Source organism: Palaemon carinicauda, chromosome 15, assembly GCF_036898095.1.
Source record: "Palaemon carinicauda isolate YSFRI2023 chromosome 15, ASM3689809v2, whole genome shotgun sequence".
Lineage (NCBI taxonomy): Eukaryota > Metazoa > Arthropoda > Malacostraca > Decapoda > Palaemonidae > Palaemon > Palaemon carinicauda.
The window spans coordinates 63607368-63624246 of NC_090739.1; the positions used below are offsets into that span (position 1 = coordinate 63607368).

General features: G+C 36.7%; 1 protein-coding gene across 5 annotated transcripts in view; it reads left to right on the plus strand.

Moving 5' to 3' along the window:
- The window catches only part of LOC137654643 (sodium/potassium-transporting ATPase subunit beta-like), a 100486-nt gene extending 88908 nt beyond the window's left edge, over nt 1-11578 (plus strand). For all 5 annotated transcript variants that reach the window (XM_068388454.1, XM_068388450.1, XM_068388451.1 and 2 more), the window contains exons 2-7: nt 2696-2842; nt 3218-3337; nt 3512-3693; nt 5225-5344; nt 7715-7877; nt 10742-11578. In XM_068388454.1, coding sequence (XP_068244555.1) covers nt 2696-2842; nt 3218-3337; nt 3512-3693; nt 5225-5344; nt 7715-7877; nt 10742-10845 — 836 coding nt within the window. In that variant the 3' untranslated portion in view covers nt 10846-11578. The remainder of the gene's footprint in view (nt 1-2695; nt 2843-3217; nt 3338-3511; nt 3694-5224; nt 5345-7714; nt 7878-10741) is intronic.
- The last annotated feature ends 5301 nt before the right edge of the window (nt 11579-16879 follow it).

The window sequence follows — 16879 nt, forward strand, 5'->3', positions numbered from 1 at the left end:
GAAGAGAAACTATATAGAACAGTGTGCCCGAGTGAACCCTCAAGCAAAAGAACTCTAACCCAAGACTGGAAGACCATGGTACAGAGGCTTTGGCATTACCCAAGACTAGAGAACAATGGTTTGATTTTGGAGTGGTGTCCTCCTTACTAGAAGAGCTGCGTACCATAGTTTAAGAGTCTCTTTTACCCTGGATAGTTCCCCCCCCCCCTATTTAAATACTGAAAATGGGTAAACATCTGACATTGTAATATCCTGCTGTGGAGGAACCAATCAGTATATTATATTACTGTACCTTTCTATTTCATCCCCCAAAATATACTATTGGTACAGTATCTAGCAACTGTCTTCTTAGGCTTTTTATACTGTTGCTAGTGTACCCGAGCCGTCAAAATATTTAGATATGCACACGCACAAACTTTCCCCCTTTCTTACCTACAACCTGCTGGTTCGTCAATTTGTGGGAGATTGTGGTTTCCGAGTGTATCTCTTTGGGGTACCCCCTCTGACTATGGTTTAACTACTCTCTACCCCAGAGCATGACAGGAAAGATTATATATATATATATATATATATATATATATGTACTGTATGTGTGTGTTACATAGCGCAGTATCTTTTCTGTGACATCACCGCCAGGAATTTTTTTTTAATTGAGACCTAACCTTGGAAACGGGCGGCCTTCGGTCAGATTTTGCTCTTAGCGTTTTGAAAAACTAGTGGAGCTTTCTTTACCTTGCAGGAAATAGTATATTTTGAATGGCCATATGTAACCTCAAGGTTAAACGTGCCAAAAAAGATTTATATCTTAATTGTAATTAAACCCAGCCAAAACAAAGAAAATCAAATACACTTGAGAGAGAGATGGTACAGGTAGGCTACTAGTGGTGTCCCACAGGTAATCATACACTGTAGATTGAAAGTTCGGAAGGGACTCTTAAAAGTATTTAATGAATAACATACCCATATCTTGATGGCAACATAAAAATTTAGTGACTGAAACTAGGGCTGGAATTACATTCATCAATGTTATTGTAGCAGTTACTTTTTAGACTTCCCTGCAATAACTGACAAAAACTGAAGTATTTACAGAAGTCTGGTATTTTTCATTTTTTTTTTACTGTATCTATTTTTTATAAGATTTCAGCATTTGTGAACCTGTTATACACTCTTAAAGATTTTATAAGTTAAAACCTACTTTTACTGTAGACACGTCCTACACAAGTTGAAAGAAAATAAAATCGGACCCCTCGCCATTGAAAAATACATAAACTCCGTCCTTACGATTTAAGTAGCTTTTCCCTTACCATGTCAAGGAATTTCTACTTCGCTATACTGTAGTGAGATGCTAGAGTTCACTGCCCTAAATTTTAGAGGGTACAAAAAGTTTTTATTTTCTTCCATCGTAAGGTTTGAAGGTAATTAGAAATTTCAGGTAAAAATGCTACCCCCCCCCCCCAAAAATGCAGAATGACATCTCAGACTAAAGCAGTAGAAGCAAACTGGGCAGTGTGGGATACTGAATACTGCAGTTTTTCTTGAGGGATCCTGTGGTCTGACAGCCAATCAGCAGCCATTTTGCTGATCATAGTGCTCTGATTGGTAGTGTCTCTTCTATTGGCTATTAGTGTGCCTTGTTTGAAATAATCTGGGCAAGTTAGTTCTCTCCTCACTCTTCCAGAGTTTCTTTTTCCATGTATAATATGCAAGATTCTTTGTGTCACAACATCCTATGCATTTTCCTCCTCCCAACAAACTTGTATTGTGCATTACAGGACATTCTTTATTTTTTATTATTGTAATTTACTTTATTAATTTTTTGGCTCAAATTTTTTTTTCTAATTAAATTATCCCTCAACAACCTGCAGTATAGATTACAGTAAATATGTGTACGTGATTCTCTCTCTCTCTCTCTCTCTCTCTCTCTCTCTCTCTCTCTCTCTCTCTCTCTCTCTCTCTCTCTCTCTCTCTCTCTCTCTCTCTCTCTCAGATGAGAATTCAAAATCTCCAAAAATTATCACAAGTACTGTATAGTTGATTAGATCAATTTTTTTTCTTTTTCAAGTCAAACCCCCCCCCCCTCCCCCCTTTGTTTAATTCTTCTCGTCTTGCCATTAGGAGGATGTGAATAGGCGAGAGGACAGCCCACATGAATAAAGTTAATTGGCATTTTGTACCATTCATTATTATCTCGGCAATTGTTGCGCTGTCTGTGACTACAGTACTCGTTTTGTTTGAGTTTTTGTTATCATAGAGCTTTATTCAAAAGTGTGTTTTTTCTGTGAGCCTTTAGTGATGGGTTTTCATGTTGGCTTATTTATAAAGCATTTATTGCCTATTCGTTAATTATGATGTTACAGTAGAGAGTTTTGATACACTGCAGGATAAAAGTTTATTCCTTTGTGTATTTATATACAATAGTATGTACTAAATATACAAATATGTGAGAAAGTATTTTCATATGCAGTTGTGTACTGAGTGAGAATTTTCGAAGATTTTATTAAGATCACTGAGGAAATACTGCATAAATTTTTTCTAAGCAAGCTTTAATATGTACATTGATAATGGCAAATTAAAGCAATTATTTTTTCATAGAAATATAGAATATCAAGTTTTATTTATGTATCATTCATGATTGTTGGAATATCTGTAATTTCTTTGTCAGATTAATGAAATGATTTTTTTCTCTTCTTTACAGGCAAAATTGGAGTGTTCTATGTAATCTTTTATGCGTGCCTGGCAGGCTTCTTTGCTGTCATGTTGACAGTCTTCTACCAGACCATTGATACTAACCATATGCCAAAGTACACACCAGGTGATGGTAGCTCTCTTCTCAGGAACCCCGGTAAGCATATTGTCAAGAAATTTAATTTTTAAAACTTGCAATTTTGCTTTTTTGATCAAAGATCTTAGTCAGTGCAATAGGAACAGTTTGCAATAGTTGAAATTGTTCTGTGGTGAAATGCACAAGTTATTTAATGTTAAGCATAAATTTAATAAATGTTCTTCATTGAAACTTTTAATTGAAAAAGATTAGTTGGAAATCATAACTAAAAATGTTCCATGGAAAATGGTGGAACTGACAAAATTATGGTATCGTATTGTACTAGTTTTGAAATTTCAAAAATTCTCATTCAAAAACTTAAGTTTGCATTGTTTATACCCAGAATTCTTTTGTATCTCTTAATGCCTTTTTATCCTCTATATTTTTTGGTTACAGCTATGGGCTTCAGACCTCTGCCAAGAGCAGAAAACATCGAGTCAACTCTTATTTGGTACAAGAATGGAGACAATGACGATATTGTGCATTGGGTTGAAGCCCTCAACGACTTCATTAAACGTAAGTTTGATTTTCATGACCCAATCTTTTTTTTTTTTTTTTTTTTTTTTTTTTTTTTTTTTTCTGAAACCAAATATAGTCTGATTGATATCCATGGATGGGATTGTTATCACCTGTGCCTTACTACTGATAATAAATCATGGGCCAAATGCAATATCTGTTCTACTTCAACAGCGTACGAAGGCGCCGATGGCTCTTTGTCTGGACAGCACATAAAAGAATGCCGTGAAGACGTCCTCCCAGGAGATGATGAGGTCTGCAAGTTTGAGGACACCTGGCTTGAAGACAAGTGCACAAAGGCTGAAAAGTGGGGCTATAACAGGGAGTCCCCTTGCATTATTCTCAAGTTGAATAGGGTATGTATTATATTTAATCACTAGCTTTTTTATTTTATTTTTTAATAGCAATGGTAAAGTCTTTGTTTCTTTCCTTTTTTCATAGCTGTAATTCTTGGCTTTATATTTACATGGATGGCATTGTGTTTTATTGATGTGAAGAAAATGGGAATGAAATGCTACATGCACCTGAGGATTTAGTCTTTTATATAGTGATAAACTTAAGATTTTAACTTTTTGCCCATATTCTGTACAGTTCATTCCCTTTCATCAGGAAACCACATAACATTTTTAGTGCTCATGTTTCCAGACTTGAGTGAATTTCAACTTTAACATTTATTAATGTTATGAGCTAAGCTACAACCCTAGTTATCATGGTGTTGTCAGGCATATGAGGAAAGAAGAGAACATATAAAGAATAGGGGAAAGTATTTTATGTTGTGTAGGCAAAGGAAGAAATGGGCTGTAACCAGGGAAGGGTCCAACGTAGTACTACAGTATTTATATTAAAGTACAATTCCTACATTTAAAGAATTACATATAAAAATTATTATTACTAGCAGACCTGTGCAACTAGTTGGAAAAGCTAAATGCTACAAGGAAAAGTAATACTGCAGAAAAGAAGTGGAAAATTAATTTATAAATAAAAAGATACCGTAACTTTAGGTTAACGAGCAACTTACAAACCATGAAGTGCAACTCAAATAAACCTGCTCAACAGAAAGTATTTGCACAAAGTTTGTGTTCCAATTTTCAACTACTTGGATGGGAAGAACATTCTGCAATATGGTCATGGCAGTGTGTGTTGGAATATACATTACGGGAAATAGTTTTTGCCTAGAAATTTTTCTCAGGCTTTCCTTTCCATGAATTTTTATTCAAGTGCTGTAGATGGTTGAAGTATTTTTTTGGTATTGTATACAATTAAAAAATTGAAAATTAGTGTACCCGTAGTTTTATATTTTTTTCTACAGAATGTGTGGCTGGAAACTGGTTAACGCGCAGTATGTGAATGCAAAGGTTATGAATTGATCCAAACTTTGGTATTTAAAATGTGTAGAATTAACCTTGGTAAATCAATTTTGTGTGGCATAACTTTTTATATAACTCTGGGTGCCGTGTTATTTTTTTACATATTATTGGTTTACTTTTGGTTGCAATTTTAAAGAAAAATAAAAGTAGAATAGCTTAAAAAGTTCATTATGTAACTCCTGAGAGGTATTCATTAACGTAACTCTTGGTAGTGTCGGAATTGCCATTGAAAATGGTGTAACCAGTGTGGGTGCAGACTAACAATAAAATTTTATAAATTAATTGCCTTCTGTGTGGAATGTAACAAAAAAAAAATTATTCATATAAAAATTTTTAAATTAAGACTTGGTAGTGTCCAAACTCTGCAATGGAAAATGCTGTATCGAGAGAATGTGTGTGCACCAACTAACAATAGTGTTTTCTGAAATTATTGGTGTGGAATGCAACAATAATAAACTTTTTATTTTAACCAAAAATTGTTATATATTTAATATTGCTCATCAAAATATCCTCACCACAGATGATCAACTGGATCCCAGAAGTCTATGAAACCATAGATGAACTGCCAGAGGAGATGCCAGAGAGCTTGAAGCAACACATCCAACAACGTATCGATGATAGCAATGGTGTCATGCCCAAGGTACAGTGCGGTTTGTTTCTGGAGTTACCAGGAGCATAATTTACCAGGATTACAAGCGTATGATAGATTTGATAGGGAAGCAATGTGGAATGTGATGAGGTTATATGGAGTTGGTGGAAGGTTGTTGCAAGCAGTGAAAAGTTTCTACAAAGGTAGTAAAGCATGTGTTAGGATAGGAAATGAAGCGAGCGATTGGTTTCCGGTGAGAGTGGGACTGAGACAGGGATGTGTGATGTCACCGTGGTTGTTTAATTTGTATGTTGGAGTGGTGAGAGAGGTGAATGCTTGAGTGCTTGGACGAGGATTGAAACTGGTAGACGAGAATGACCATGAATGGGAGGTAAATTAGTTGTTGTTTGCGGAAGATACTGTGCTGGTTGCAGACGCGGAAGAGAAGCTTGGCCGATTAGTGACAGAATTTGGAAGGTAGTGTGAGAGAAGGAAGTTGAGAGTTAATGTGGGTAAGAGTAAGGTTATGAGATGTACGAGAAGGGAAGGTGGTGCCTTGGATGACCTCGAAGGTAGCAGCATTAGGGGAGTCTGATTTGTGAAGCTTCATCGGTGGTGGATAATGTGGGAGGGTGGGCTGTGCCACCCTAGCAGTACCAGCCGAACTCGGTTGAGTCCCTTGTCAGGCTGGGAGGAACATAGAGAGGAGACGTCCCCTTTTTTGTTTCATTTGTTTGATTTCGGCTACCCCCCAAAATTGGGGGACGTGCCTTGGTATGCGTGTGTATAATTTTCATTCTATTTTGAAGACATTCACTGATGTAGGCAACTATGCCTCACATGGCTGAATATTCATATCCTTGTATGAATCTTTCGATCCATGTATTTTTTATTCTTATACAAGTTCTAGTGTGTGGTTAAAAGTTAAAGTTGCGGGTTTTAGGTCTCCACTGAGACGATTTACATCTTTCTCCTCGGGCGACCTTTAGCCAGCAGGAACTATCACTAGTCCCTTCTAACCTCCCCCCCAGGCACCACCCTGGGAGTACCCCCCGGTAGAAGGTCTCACGGTATTCGCGTCCCTGGCGGGGACCGAACTCGGGACCTCTGCAATAGAAGTCCGCGACGCTACCAACCTTGCTATCCTCTTGCTAACCTCTGCTATAGTTGTTACTTATTAACCTGTTAAGCGTCACCCACATGATAAATCGTTCACCACGATCTACTCGGTACCGCCTTCAACTGCATATTCCGTTCATGACTTTAACTGCCTTTATCAAGTCGTCAGTCTCGTGATAATACGTTTACTCGTATAGTAAGTATAGGATCACCACTTGGCAACCCTCTCAGCATATGGGGGCTGTAAATAGAACCTTGAATGATGTCTGGCAACTATTTTTCTGAAGGTAGCTTGATGTTAGAAAATTGGTTTCCTTTCAGTGCGCTTCGGGCGTTTGTGCGGATAAGGTTGTTTGAGGTTCCTTTTACAATGAGCGGTCTAAAGGTGAAGGTTATTTCTTTAGATGAAATAAATTATATTCTTGTTGAGGAATTTGATAATGATAACCTGTTTGATAATGAGAACACTAGTTCTGAATCCTCCAGTGATGAGGATATTGAAGAAACAGTTTTCTTTCGATGCTGAGAGCGAAAAAAAGGACTTCTCATTGCCGAATGACTGGACAACGAGATGTCACAAAACTATATAGGAAAGGAAATGCCGAGAGAGAGAGAGAATAAAGTGGATAAATAATGTACAAATGAATGACGGAACATATTTGAAAACTATACAGGAAACGATATGGAGAAAAAGAGAGAGAGGGGGGGGGAAGACTTGTCCCTTTGCTTTTATTGCTGGTCCTGGCGTAAGATTTATGATTGAAGATAAAAAGAACCCATTAGAATATTCAGTATTATGTAGACTTTTTAAATGAAATAATAGTAGTATTAATTGTTTTTTTTATTCCACCATTTAATTAATATCCCTACTTTTGACTATAAATATGAATTATAAGCATAAAGAAATTATATTAACTTTGAAAAATTATCATTAGTGAAATGACCGCTCAGGGCAAAAAAAGCGTGACGGTACGTTAGCGACAACCTGGTCCAGGGGGGACGCTTAACAGGTAAAAGATGTTGAATAAATAGATGAAAATTTAAAACTTTATCATGCTTCATACATAGTTCCAGTTGGGAACCTTGAAGTATATCCTATATTTTCCTTTCAAGGACTGTGAACAGGTTTGGTGTTACAACAAAATTGTGTGGAAATTCTCGGTGAAAGTAACATGCAATTGTTCTTAGCTGCCATCATTGAATTGCAGTAATTAAAGACTGAACCATAACATATTTGATGTTGTTATTATCTGCTTATATTGTTTCACATTAATGTTATTTAATTTTCCTTCAATATTTCAGATGATCTGGGTTTCATGCAAAGGTGAAAATCCAGCTGATGAGGAATATATTGGACCCCTTAAATACTCTCCATGGCAAGGGTTCCCAGCTTACTACTTCCCCTTCAGAAACACTCCTGGATACCTTCCTCCAATTGTGGCTGTCCAGTTCGACCAGCCACAATGTAAGTTGATGATGATTTCCTTTTTGTATACCATAATGATAATTATTTCTATGAACCACCTCTGATATTCATATTGCTTCTTCTCTTGAGGCTCGTTTCATTATCGTTTACCCCCAAAAATTTTATTTTAAAAAAAAAATCCCCATTTTGTTTAAAAAAAAAAAATACATGACCCAAGTAAAGTTATGAGACATTTGTAGCAGTTAATGGTAAGTAGCATGTTAGGAGTTTTTCTTTTGTAGTGGCTTTGTCAAGAAGTCAACCTTCTAGATAGTGATACATTAAATGTTTGTGTTTTAAGTTGGCTTACCTTCTAAATTGGTTAGCATTTCTGCACATAAAGCCCTGGGTTTTAAATAATTGTTGCGAGTAGTAAAAATATCAGGGTTCTTATCAGGAAATGTTTCATGTTAATTTTCATGGAACAGGAGAGTATACACTGTGCATCAGTAAAACTTCTACAATGTAAACAGAAAGATTGCTGTTAATTTCTCATAACAGGTGAGGAAAATAAAAGTAATATTTAGTTTACAGGAATTATAGATCGAACAGTTGTGTTTTGCGAGTTGATAAAAATCTGACACCAACACACTCTTACCAGCCAAGTTAGTGATGATCCTTTTCAAGTTTTAACTTTTTACTTGAAAGGCCAGTGAGCATTCTCTTGTGCTTGGCAACTGGCTCTCCTGCTAGGTTGCTCAACTTCCCTAGTTGGATTTCATAGTCTAATTGCCTAGTGTTCCTTCAGTAGAGGTTCGAGTCCGAATGTTCTTTGCGACATTCTGCGCTTTACAGAGTAGAGTTCCTCTTGTAAATCTCGAATTCTTGAATTATTTTGGTCCTGCAGCTAACCCTTGCATTTCCACATTCTCTCACTCTATATGACAACTAGATATGAGGCAGAAGACAGTTGGTAGCTGGATCCCCGTATCCCTCGCCCTTAAGTCGTCTTTGCCCTCTGCTTTCCCATTTCTATGTGGGGTTGCTGTTTCTAGTCGGCCTTCTCCATCTTCCTCTGTCCTGTACATCTTGTTCTCTTAGACAATTCCTTCATGTTACTCAATAATTTATTTTTCCACCTGAACTTTGGCCTTTCCCTCTTTCTGCCCTCCTTCATATTTATAACCCTTTCCCATAAGTGTTTATCTTCTCATGACATGACCAAACTATTTCAGTTCTTCCCTGAGCTTTCTTTGAAACCTCTTAATACTTTGACTGTTCCTCCTCGGCATTCTCATTTCGGCCACTTTCATTCTTCTTTCTTGTTCTTTCTTTATTGGCCAAGTCTGCCCCATAGAGCATGGTTGGTCTAACTATGAGTTTAAAAATCAAACTCCTTTTTTACTTTTGCACTGATCCTCGTATCACAAACTATCTGGTAAAGTAAGCACCCTTGAACAATATGATTTTAATTTGGGATATGGTGTTTCATATCATTGATGCACTCGCCATGATGTAGCAGGTGTGTAACAGTTCAGGTTCATGTCACTTAACCCTTTTACCTCCAATGGACGTACTGTACTGGTACGTTTCACAAAACTCATCCCATTATCCCCATGGACGTACTGGTACGTCCCTGCAAAAAAACTGCTATTTAATTTTTTTTTTTTTGTTTTTTTTTTTTTTTTGATAACTTTGAGAAACTTTAGGCATTTTCCAAAAATAGTGGGACCAACCTGACCTCTCTATGACGAAAATTAAGGCTGTTAAAGCAATTTGAAAAATATTGCAAAATGTGCTTGAAAAAAAAAATGCCTTGGGGTTATGGGTTGGAAAGCTCCAAATAGCTTGGGGGTAAAAGGGTTAACAGCCTTGTTCGGAATGATAAATTACCCGATTAGGTTTTCACACTAATTCAGTTCAGACAAACCATTTGAAAGGTAGGTCACCCAAACACATCCACTCCACATTTAATCACCTGAGGACTTCCGATATCATTCTCAAACCATGGACTTCTTAACCCTCTAGATTGTCCTCAAATTAATGTAACATATAGGCCACTATGATTGTTTCAAAATCAATAGTTTGCTATATTTTATGAACATCTAAGATTGTATCAATTACTAGAGCTACCTAGGTTCATATTGTTACAACTATAAGGGGTGTTTTTAGGTAAAGAATTTTCTTTTACAGTGTTCTTTAATAATTTCTAATCTCAACTTTCATAGGGTATAGATATATCAATGCTTAATTTGGTACTCGAGCATCTTGGATAAGACGACTACTTTAAAGTATTTATAATGGATATATTTATCCTTGTGAGGATAGACCATCGGTAATCAGACTATAGTCAGGTGGGAAAGATGACTTATGTAGTAGGATCAAACTGGTAAACTTTCACTAGATTTTTTTAATAAAATTAAGATTTCCTTTTTGATACAGGGTATTTCAAATATCATTAGAAAAGCAATGTGGTCCCCTATTAGTAATCTTTTGGACTTTTATGAGTCTAGCAGTTACTTTCACCAGAGTGCAGGAGTAAGCAACTTGAACATCAGGGCAGGTTCATAGAAGAAAAAATTGACATTTTTTATTTTCTACACTCACCTGATGTTCTTGTGATGTCAAGTGAAAGCAGAATTCTTAAGACTTAAAAATGGAAAAATGGGAAGCTCTAACTTACCATTAACCAACAGATTGTCTCATTACTTTACTGGGGTCATGTATCTTAAAAGGAAACAAAATGATAAATTTTGGCAGTAAATGTTGATTAAACGAGTTTCTGGATAAGAAGCAATGTGAACAGTTGGAGAGCGTAGAAATAGTTTTATTATTCAAATTCTGTAGTTCTACTGAGTAAGTTTGAAAATGTTCACAAAATTTACATATCAAGTACTAAATTCATTTTTTAATTTGATTTTCAGCTAACGTTCTCATCAATGTTGAATGCCGTGCCTGGGCTAAGAACATCAAACATGACCGACAGAACCGTCTCGGTCTTGTTCACTTTGAGCTTCTCAAGGATTAAAAATAAGATGCTCAAAACAAAATGCTTTCAAAATATTGTATTTAATGTAATGGTCTTGAGACTGCATTTGAAACTTAGTGTTTGAAAGAAATTAGTGTAACACAAAAGGATTAGTCTAACTTGAAAATGTAGGTGGATGGCTGTTAAAATTAGTTTCATAAAAAAGTTATTAGGATGAAAGTGGCTGTTCATTAAAGATTTTATGCAAGTCCTCAAAAGGTTTGGATATATTTATATTTATGTTTGTTATGATGTCACCACTGAGGATGAGCTTTTTTCCTCTTGTTTATCAAAAATGTTGAATATTCAAGTGCACTAACTTGTTTAAAATGTCACTTCTGTGTATATGTGCTAATATTGTAAATGTTGAGCTATCCTTGCGATTGTGTAGTTCGTAGAGAAATATTAGTCCTGTTGATTTCTTTTTTAATGTAAATAGCCTTGTATGAAGAATATATATTTCAAAGTATTGGTAAAGTAGTCCTGAATTGGCACATTGGCAATTGGAGATTCTATTGCTTTGTTTTTTTTTTATCTTTCGGACCTTTTTTTTTTAAACATTGAATTATGGAAATTAGAAGAGAAGTATTTGGTAATGAGAAATTTGTGATTGTCAGTGTGCCAAGGTAGAATCACTTGAAATTAGAAATTGGGTCCATCACGGAAGAAAGCTTAATTTTCTGGAGGTCTATTGTTGAGCAATAAAGATGACTAATTAAAATATAAAAATATATTTGCAATTTTTCTAGCCAATCTAATTTGATGTTTGTCTTTACACATTTATGATAAAGGAACTAGAGGTATGTTTGAGTTTCTTTATACATTGAAATAACTTAAAACTTTTTTTTTTTTTTTTTTTTTTTCTGAGGATGGTCTTTCATTGGATGTACAATTTCTTAAACCATTAAACTAGGTAGACATTTGTGCATAATTATTAAATAAACTCTGTGTTTTATCACTCTGAAGGAAATAACTGGTGGTAAAAGTTAGACTTCATTCATGACATGAGTAGAACCTTACAATTTCCCATGAAAAAAAGGATGGGTTCCTCAAATGTCTACCATATTAATTGAAATCTTCAATTGCCTGTTTTTTTTTTATCTTGGGTGGAGGAGCTGTTTAGGAACTGATCAAATGTATGATCTTTTAAAGACTGTGCTACAACACAGTGACCCAACCCTTGCCAATGCTGCTCTTAAGCAATTTAAAATTAATAGTTTCCATTTACCTTCCCTTCAAATCAAATTCCACAACCTCAGCAAAATAAATATGGAACATTGCTTCTAATGCCCGTTGTTCCGACACAAATACAAAACCTCTTCCTTTTATTAGGAGATTGATCACCTTAAGCTAGTGTTCAGGCTAAAAAAAAAAAAAAACTGAGCAAGGTGGCATCCAACCATCCAGAATCAGCAGGGTAATATGGGAGAAAACTTGCAACCGGCTGCATACTCGTTTGGATATCAATTTTTTATTTCAAACTTTTTCTTCCATAAATTTGAGGATAACTGCACTGTTTTCTGAGAAAGTGGCTTGCAGCTCTGTCCAGGCACGATTGGCCGTCCTTCTGCCTTTGGGACTGATCCTCATTAGCCTAGGAATCTCCTTGTAATGAGTGCCCATCCTCCCAGTGGGAACGGTTCCACCGAAGATGAAACTAGTAGTCGGAAGGAATTCTCAGACTTTATTTCTTCAGCGGTAACCCACTCCCTCCTATCTCTGCTCATTCGGTTTCCTCTGGAGGACACAAAAAGGTATAAAGGATGTGCCTTTTCTCCCGCATGATTTTCGGGTCTGGGATACCCCATTGTTTCCCTGAGAAGTAATGATGCCTTCCTCCCATGAGAAATCTTCCATTAATGCTCTAAATGAGCTATAACCTTCATGGGACTTTTGGGTTCCCCCGCGAAAGATTGGCTTCGGGAGAAAGTGAAGCATGGCGTACAGCAGGAGCCTCTCTCCTATCTGGGTCTGCCTAGCCCATCCACTTCCTGTGTCGAGAAAAGGATTTCCCTTCTCTCCAGCCCTGTGCCCCCAGCCTCTTCGCTGTTCCTCATACAAAGGTTCTGCAGGTTGTATTCTCAAGGGCTAAGCCTGCCCAACAAAGGGAGCATGCTCCCTTACTCTTTGGAGGGAGAGGGAGAGCGCCTTCAACAACCCCCCCCCCCCTTTTAACCCAATGGGTTCCTTATTCTTCATCTACAGAAAAGAGAAACTTGCCTGCCGATTGTAGAATAGGTACCGGAGTTGCCTCACTAAGGCTGGGATGTCTTTTTACCAACTCATATCCCTTCCCCTAAACCTAACCTCATCAAGCAGTAGCACAGTAACACCCTTCCATGCTCATGCTACCACTTGGCACCTGTACCACAGTCTCGGGCCAGCCCGCACTCGAGTACTGATCTCTCGCCTGTCTATCAGAAAAACCTAGTGACGGAATTCGAATTCTCGCTGTTTGGTCCAAGACCTTCCTTGGAAGGATCTTAGTCTAGATCTTTTGCAAGTTTTTCAGAGGTGGCGTAAGCATCCGTAGGTCACGCCTCCTATAGTAGTCCTCTTACATCTTTCTTGTTGCACACGATGAGAATACATGCATGAGCCTTCAGCACACTCCCATACAGCTACCCCTTGGGATCCCAACTCTGCACAGATTTGCGATATTGTCAAAGCAGTGTTATTCACCCAATTTATATCCAGTGGTGGCTGTAGCTTCATTGGATCAGCCCGATGAACTATGTTATTGTGCTTTTGACGACAAGGTTGTCTACAGGTAACCCTAGGGCTCCCTTTGTTCGTAGGCAAGAGAATACATCTGTGATCCTTCCATTCTTTCCCTAGCCTGCATCTAGGCCTAGTGCTCCAGGACCGTCCCCCAGCCAGTACCAGCCCCTTCTCGCACATAGTTGCACACATTTCCAGGTACTAGAACTCCTAGAAACAGGAGCTGCCAGGTCAGGGCATTCCAAACTACATATGGGAAAGGCTCAGCCTAGTCCCAGCCTTATCCCAACCCGAGTCTGAAGCAGAGGCAGGTCTCTCCACCTTCTAGAGATCAAGACAAATCTTGTTTGAAGAGCCCTATCGAGTCCCAGGGACTCCTTCGAAGGAGGGATGTAGCTTCCTACCTCCTCAGGTGAGTCATAGGGGATTCGAACTCCCTCCCGAAGAATTGGGCGTCGATAGTAGTCCAAGATGCCGCTCTTTTCAGTGAAGGATTCAGAGGCTGTTACTACAACTTATTCTCCTACTCCCAGGGAAAGTCGTTCCAGGTCTCTTTCCTCTTCCAAGGCTCACTATGACGACTGTGATCCAACCTGCCTTAGCCGGGGGAGTGGTTGCTCTAAACAATGCAAATTCTGACTACTAGGTGCACTGCATGCACTCATCAGCCCTGAAACTCCTTTCACAGCGCAGGGTGTGCTGAATTCACCCTTGCTTCAGGTTTTGTCCTACTCTTGCATTGCCAATGGCCTCGGTGGACCTTCCTATTCCTCTCCCGAAGGGCAAGTACAACCTTAAGCTTACTCTACTGCACTTCTAGGCCCTAGACTCAGGTTAATGATTCCTTGGTCTAAGCTGGTAGCTGGTTTACTACGAAGGGTTAGGTCGCAAATCTCGAAGGGATCCCTCTATGGATGGCAATTTGTCAAGATTACTTCACTCTAGAACATCTATCTTCTCCCCTGCCTTTAGCTCCAGCAGTTGGCAGCACAACCTGTTATTCTTCATCAGAGTTACCTCGGGAAGGGAGAGTCGAGCGAAGGTGACCCTTCAAACCTCCTGTCGGCTCCCTGACCAACACCGAAGATCTCTCGAACCTCGACTAAGCAGGTTTTCAAAGACATCATCTTATCTGGCGGTAGAGTTCTTGGACCATAACTCAACCGACCAGTGAGCCAACTGGAAGTCCTACTCAAACCCCATCCTTGTCCCCAGCGGACTATTTTGATGCAGTTACTAAGAAATGGGTGGAAGTGAGCAACATCTTTTATCTGAAGGTCATAGATTCCTGCCCCTCCCTTTTGTCACCAATATTGCCAAAAGTTTCAGCCTTGAAGAGACTGGCACATGGGAATTTCCACGATCCTTTTAGGCTGGGCATTACCAGGAAGAACAGCTCTTTCAAACAATCTTTTCATGGAAAAGGGCAGCAAGAAAAAGGAGGTAGAGCTGCTAGCCGTGTACAATACAATGACCCCCTGGGGATGCTCGCTCCCGCGATACCTCTGTTGAGAAGATGCCTGAGATGCAGGTACCAGCATAGAGAGTGCCTCATGGACGGCAAGTGTCTTTCAAGCAGAGTACGGTCACTTGTAAGTTTGTCGTGCTTGCCCGGTAATCAGCGATTAACATCACCTTTCAGGCAGAAGTCTAGACCTCTCGGCCCTGAACGAGTTTGTCCTTCAAACGCCATTCAGTTCAAGACCGCAGTCTCAGTCAGACAAGCAATCAGAGAGAGACTTCATGATTATGGTGGATTTTCACAAACAGGCCAATTATCCTACTAAGCACTTTCGTATTGAGCATATTTGAGGTATGTGGAGGATTGCAGAACATTATGATCTACAGTAACTAAGTAGTATAACTTCGAGCCGGACAAATGTTTGTATAAGGATCCTTATTAAATCCGACAAAAACTCGTTAATTAGTTTTTTTTTTATTTCAAAATCATCCATTACTTGGATCAGCAATTAAATCCAACTAAATAATCCCATTATTTATACTTTGTGATAACTATATCCAATTTTGCCATAAGGCCTCTGTAATTCTCAATCAAATTAAAGTTCTTGCAATTAGCAATGCAGCTGAGATTTAACTGTATACATTTAGAATTTTAATTTAAAAGTCAATGCTAACTGCTCTTGCCCACGAATAAAGGCGATGAAACAGCAAACCTCATTCAAAAAGGAATGTAAAAAATTTGATGAAAAAAGGTTAGTCTTACAATCCAAAGACTGAGATAGCACATCCTTTTGAATCTGAATGAATTGGGGAAATATTTTACAGTAAAGTATCCTTATGTATTACAAAATGTTGCGATCTATGAATATCTAAAGACTAATGAAAGTTTTTAGCAGTCAATCTAGCATTTTAAAAATACCGATGAGTTTTTGGAAGCATATTACAATCATTTTTATTGGAAACATTGTAATATCAAGCAGAAATTTATTTTGATATGCATGAATGTCTAAAAACTAATTCATATGGTGGTTAATTACTAATTTATATTAACTCTCTCTCTCTCTCTCTCTCTCTCTCTCTCTCTCTCTCTCTCTCTCTCTCTGTCTGAATGTCCTCAAGGCCTGTAAAACTCATTTAGTTTTTTATGAATGTTTTACAGCATCGAGCCACAAATGAAACTCTTAGAAGACTAATGTCAGAACTCGGAACAATCTAATGTAGCTGATTAAGGAAGGAATTAATATTTACAAGCTTTTACAGATTTATGATATAATATATATATATATATATATATATATATATATATATATATATATATATATATGATATATATATGTATATATATGATATATATATGTATATATATGATATATATATGTATATATATGATATATATATATGTATAAATATGTATATATATATGTATAAATATGTATATATATATATATATATATATATATATATATATATATATATATATATATATATATATATATATATATATATATATATATATAATATATATATATATATATATATATATATATATATATATATATATATATATATATATATATATATATATATATATATATATATATATAATATGTATATATATATATATATATATATATATATATATATATATATATATATATATATGTAGATATATATATATATATATATATATATATATATATATATATATATATGATATATAAATGATATATATATTATATATATGTATATATATATATATATATATATATATATATATATATATATATATTATATATGTATAAATATATATATATATATATATATCATATATAATATATATATATATATATAT